Source organism: Leucoraja erinacea, chromosome 26, assembly GCF_028641065.1.
Source record: "Leucoraja erinacea ecotype New England chromosome 26, Leri_hhj_1, whole genome shotgun sequence".
Classification (NCBI taxonomy): domain Eukaryota; kingdom Metazoa; phylum Chordata; class Chondrichthyes; order Rajiformes; family Rajidae; genus Leucoraja; species Leucoraja erinaceus.
In genome coordinates, this window is record NC_073402.1 from 400997 (window position 1) to 406996 (window position 6000).

General features: G+C 40.9%; 1 protein-coding gene across 1 annotated transcript in view; it reads left to right on the forward strand.

Moving 5' to 3' along the window:
- Positions 1–4675, forward strand: part of LOC129709593 (angiopoietin-2-like) — a 158799-nt gene extending 154124 nt beyond the window's left edge. The window contains 1 exon segment of the mRNA XM_055656041.1: positions 1089–4675. Coding sequence (XP_055512016.1) covers positions 1089–1261 — 173 coding nt within the window. The 3' untranslated portion in view covers positions 1262–4675.
- Positions 4676–6000: the final 1325 nt, after the last annotated feature.

A 6000-nucleotide genomic window follows, 5' to 3' on the forward strand; every position in this document is an offset into this window, starting at 1 on the left:
AAATTGGCTCCATGGAAGGAAGCAGAGGGTGATAGTGGAAGGTCTCAGACTGCCACAGGGTTTGGTGCTGGACCCGTTACTGTTTGTCATCTACATCAATGATTTGGGTGAGAACATACAGTGCAAGATTAGCAAGTTTGCTGATGATACAAAAGTTAGTGGTTTTGCAGATATTGAAGATGGTTGTGAAAGATTGCAGCAGGATCTGGATTGGCCAGGTGGGCGGAGGAATGGTTGATGGAATTTAATACAGAGAAGTGTGAGGTGTTGGATTTTGGGGCGTCAAACAAGGATAGGACCTACTCAGTAAATGGTTGGCCTCTGGGTAGAGCAGAGGGATCTAGGAGTACAAGTGCATGGTTCCATGAAGGTCGAGTCGCAGGTAGATAAGGTGGTCAAAAAGATTTTGGCACTCTGGCCTTCATCAGTCAGAGCATTGAGTATGGAAGTTGGGAGGTCATGTTTCAATTGTATAAGATGTTGGTGAGACCACATTTAGAATATTGTGTTCTGGGCACCATGTTATAGAAAATATATTGTCAAGCTTGAAAGGGTTCAGAAATGATTTACAAGGATGTTGCCAGGACTAGACGGTGTGAGCAATAGGGAGAGGTTGAGTAGGCTGGGTCTCTATTCCATGGAGCGTAGGAGGATGAGGGGAGATCTTATAGAGGGATATAAAATCATGAGAGGAATAAATCGGGTAGATGCACAATCTTTTACCCAGAGTAGGGGAATCGAGGACCAGAGGACATAGGTTCAAGGTGAAAGGGTAAAGATTTATTAGGCATCTGAGGGCTAACTTTTTATGTGTGATGGATGTATGGAACAAGCTGTCAGAGGAGGTAGTTGAGGCAGGGACTATCCCATCGCTTACAAAACAGTTGGACAGGTACATGGATAGGACAGGTTTGGAGGGTTATGGACCAAGCCCAGGCAAGTGGGACTCGGGTAGATGGGACATTGTTGGCCGGTGTGGGCGAGTTGGGCCAAACGGCCTATTTCCACAATGTATTACTCTATGAGTCTATGACTCTATTAAGAGGAGTTGTTTTTAAATGATAGCTGTTGTTTACTTTTGTCTACAGGATGGTGGTTTAAGGCATGTGGCCCTTCCAACCTGAATGGCATGTATTACTCTGACTGGACGGAGAAAATTCCATTTAACGGCATCAAGTGGCACTACTGGAAAGGTTCGGACTACTCCCTCAAGCACACCACCATGATGATCCGGCCGGTTGCTTTCTCAACACTCCACTGAAACCGCTTTCCTGAACAGCTAATCAAATTTGTCATCACATGCAGGGAATATTCTGCATCCGTCACACAACCACCTATTACATTTTATTTAATAATTTAGCATACACTGGTGAGATGTCCATTTTGAAGGCTTCATCCTTAGCTTGCACCCTGCAACTTATCTGTAAAATAATTTGTTTCAATCTTCCTGCTCATGTTCAGTGATGAAAAGCCAGACAGGAGACCCCTGGCAGCAATCTCTAAAGGAGATCATTGAATGACGTTGTTGGACTGGCCCCTCAGGGCTCCTCCAGTTCAACCTGTTGATATGATCAGGATAGGATAAAGTGTGTTTGAAAATGTGTATTCTTTGTCAGCAGCTTCACAGTGGTCTTCAGTACAGGTACTGTATGCACCTGCACACTCCTGGATGAGGTACTGAGCCTGATGACCACAGCAGGAAATTGAATCATGAATGTAACATGGTTAATTACTGTATTTATCCCATGTTTGAGCACTTCCTTTATGAACCTTTTTATCTTTCGAGGTAAAGAAAAGCACTGCATATTTACATGATTGTGTTTACTGACCTGGATCGTTTCTAGGTGTCTGAGGAGGGCAAGTTTTTTTGGTAGACACAGCCCCCCCCATTATTAACATGCGTGGCCCATTCCAAACAAGAATTACTTGTTGGCTACCAGCACCATTCACATTCTAACTGCGGAGCTGGCTGTTCGCACTATTATGATTCCAACGTTTTGTTTGATGTACTGTCTTCTAGCTCAATATACTTTGGTTACACTACTTCATTCCAGCTAGTGCCTGCAGTACACCTGTTGTGAACATTTCAGTTGTTGCAATCTGAGCAAACCCATCCAGTTTGAAGAAGGGTCTCAACCAGAAACGTCACGCATTCCTTCTCTCCAGATATTCTGCCAGTCTCGTTCAGTTACTCCAGCTTTTTGTGTCTATCTTCAGTTTTGATTACCACTTTCACATGAGACGTTCTTGCTGTTCACTGCTTGGAGAGTAAGCTTCCAACCAATGTCCTCAAAGTTCTTGTTGTTCAAAGTGCCATAGACTAGGGAGGAGGTTAGTGGTCAATGCGGTGAGCAAACAAATTAACCTGCCACTAAGATTCATTTGTGATGTTTGCAACTGGGAAACACTCTTAAAGGAGTTAACTGTCGGTTTTGCATTTGAAACACATGTGGGTCATCATTGATACTGCAATCATATTTTTCAGATATATAGTTTATTCATAAAAATTTGCAATATATAATAGAGCAATTCACATCTCAATAGTATGCCATTTACATACACGATTCACATTATATCAACATGGCATCAATTTTTCTTTAACTTATTCCCCTGACCAAACAGAGCAAAATATTTCCATGTGGGTTCTAGAGTTGGTACTAAACTAAGTATGTTCCCCATGGAGCCAGTGCACTGTTCCCCATGCAGCCCGTGCAAAACTGCACCATGCATCAACGTGTCCTCCAGCACAGCGTCTTGTACTAGTTGTGGACATCTAGTTGTGGACAGCTCCTGGCATTCAAAGACCAGCAGCCTACAGGTATCTCTATATTATTCCCCCCACTTTCCTGGCAAGGAGATGGGTAAGGTCTCATCACCAGCATAGCTGCCTTGTAGGCAGCCTAGAATGATGTTGCTTCTCATATTCTCCATTAAGGACTCATCAGAGAGAGTATCCTTCTCAATATCAGCCAAGCAATGTCTTTTTGGTTACTTAAATGTTGTAATGATGAGGCATTTTGCCAAATGACTTTGACAATTAGGTCAGAGATCCATCCAACACGATCCATCATCTCCACTGTCCACAATGCCTGAAGGATATAGACTAGTGCTTTATACAAGTGCGGTGCTTTCATTACATCAGCATATCATTTCTATATTGTCAGATCACGAATCTGAAATCCAGAACACATTTTATTTACAAATCCCTCCATGACCTCAGCCCTTCTCTTTTTTATTGTTTCTGGATTTTGTCCTAACATTTACATTATCTCCAGAATAACAGGCTTCTTCCCTTCAGCAACTGATTAAATTGCACCATTGTTAATGCTTGTGTTTACAAGACCACCAATTATGGGATTTTCTCCCTTAACTTTATACTTTTTCTTCAACAGCCTCCTTAAAATCTATTACTTTCACCATGTTTTGCCCTGAGCTAGAGGTGTGAGATATATCATTGTTTGCGTAATACAGATGCCAATCACTGTTGCTGTTGGGCTTTGGTCAAACCCAATCACAGCACTACCTACGAGAAACCAGTGGAGATGTGGTAAAGGAAAATAAAACAAAGCGACATTTTCCAGCTTCAGTAGGTAACTTCCTGCACTTTCCTTGCTGCCTATTGCTTTCCTCTCTGTCATGGGGGTGGCATGACAGATGCAGGGAGTTGAATTTCCTCAACTTTTCAATTTTGGCATTGTAAACTACAGGTTTTTGCTCTTCAAACCACGCATGACATGCCTTTCTGCCCACTACTTTCCCATTAAGAATGTCCTGCAGATCATCACATTTGGAGTAGCCCAAATTCAGATAATCTCTGCGAATGCTGTCTACATCAGTCTCTTTTGCTGGGCATTTGGATTGACAATTTTGCATTTCTTCTTCGGAGACATCTGTTTAAAATGTAAAGGAAAAAAAAACACCGAACAGCATTAACAGAAACAAGTTATTATTTGATGTTTTAGAAAAATATAGTAGAAATGATAAAGTTAAACGCTAAAACAAATAGTAAATACCCAACAAAAATATCATATTCATCAGTTTCATCTAATCAATTAAATTCATCTAAATTCAATTACTAGATCTAAACATCTATCCATTTCTTAAGATAAGGCTAACATTTTTAAATAGCCTAAGTATCCGAATAACAAATAACAAACTGATCCCATTCACACAAGAATTCACAATATAACGTGATTTTTAAATCTCACTTTGTCATGAACATATGCCAAATGGAAGGAATTTATTGTTTAATTCCCATAATTTAATCTGGAGACATCCACTCTCAAGATAATCAAAATCATTATTTGTTGCACAATACATCTGACTAAAACTGCTGTGGATATTTAGTATGAAAATATTGATCATGGATAGACAATTCACAAAATATAGATGATTTAGATGTTCTTATGACATGATTGTGCAAAAAAATAATGAATTTGATTATCTTGAGAGTGGATGTTTCTGGAATGTGATCGATTGGAATGTTGCCGTTGCCATGAATTTTAAGCCCCTATAGACAGGCAAGACACCGCCGATTCGTATGGGGCCTAAATAACATTTTCGCATGCTAAATTGGAATAAAGCCACACCAAAAAGTAAGATAACATGTTAAGTAAACAACATACCTTTTGTTTTGTCCTGATATTGCGATCCGTGATGTTGAAGGCGTTGAAGGCATTAGTCGCTTTTTACTTCAATACAACAATTAAATCATCCAGCAATTTAAAAAAAAATAAACCGGGAACGGAAGGCCTAACAATTTTTCTTCATCAGCTAACAGCCCGAGGAAATCCCTCTCCGACAGCCAATGCAAACCTGCATTTTAATTCCCCCCCCCCAAAAGCCTCCAGAATCGCCCGCACAGGCAGTGGCAGATCTGTAGCTCTGCTGATGGTAGGTTTTGTAACAGCGCTACCCTTATGGGCCTGTCCCACTTAGGTGATTTTTAAGTGACTGCTGGCGACTGTCATAGTCGTAGCAGGTTGCAACTGGCAACAGGGGACATGACATGAGAATTAAGGGACTGAAGTTTAGGGGTAACATGAGGGGGAACTTCTTTACTCAGAGAGTGGTGGCTGTGTGGAATGAGCTTCCAGTGAAGGTGGTGGAGGCAGGTTCGTTTTTATCATTTAAAAATAAATTGGATAGTTATATGGATGGGAAGGGAATGGAGGGTTATGGTCTGAGCGCAGGTATATGGGACTAGGGGAGATTATGTGTTCGGCACGTACTAGAAGGGTCGAGATGGCCTGTTTCCGTGCTGTAATTGTTATATGGTTAACAACCTATGTCACCCGGCAACAACCTACGACATCCTGGCGACAACCTATGTTAACCTGGCGACAACCTATGACACCACCTACGTCAAGTTACGCTCAATGGCGTCAATCCCACAATCGCCACTGTCACCAAAAAATGTTCAATATGTTGAAAATCCAGCAGCGACTAGAAAGACACTAAGACTGTGGAGATTACTCACGACCATTAGGCGACACCCCAGCGACCACCGATGACCTTAGGGCGATGTCCTAGTCACCTGTAGTCACCTAATAAAATCGCCTAAGTGGGACTGGCCCGTTAGTCTGTAAAGTAGAATGCAGCTGCACCTCAAATATCAGAATACTGCTCCATCAAATAATGGTGGTAAAACAAAGACAGGTTGAACATTACAACTAGTTGCAGCAACAACTAATTATGACACAGATTCATAAGTTGGTCATTCTGAGGGCATGTCAGATGTTAAAATGAATCATAACTAACCATTCCTGTCCTTGTAGGAGAACCCATTTATCCATCTAGCAATAACTTTGATTTAGTGTTTAACAGTTAACAGTAATGTTTTTTAAACATAGCCAAGGGTTTTTTTTAAAAATATTTTATTGAAATAAGTAATATTAAAGATGCTGATCAATTAGTCATTAGTTCCAGGAAAGTGTTGACATGCTCTAAGCTTCATTATTTAGTTTCCTATATGCATGAATATTAGGAAATTTGAGACAT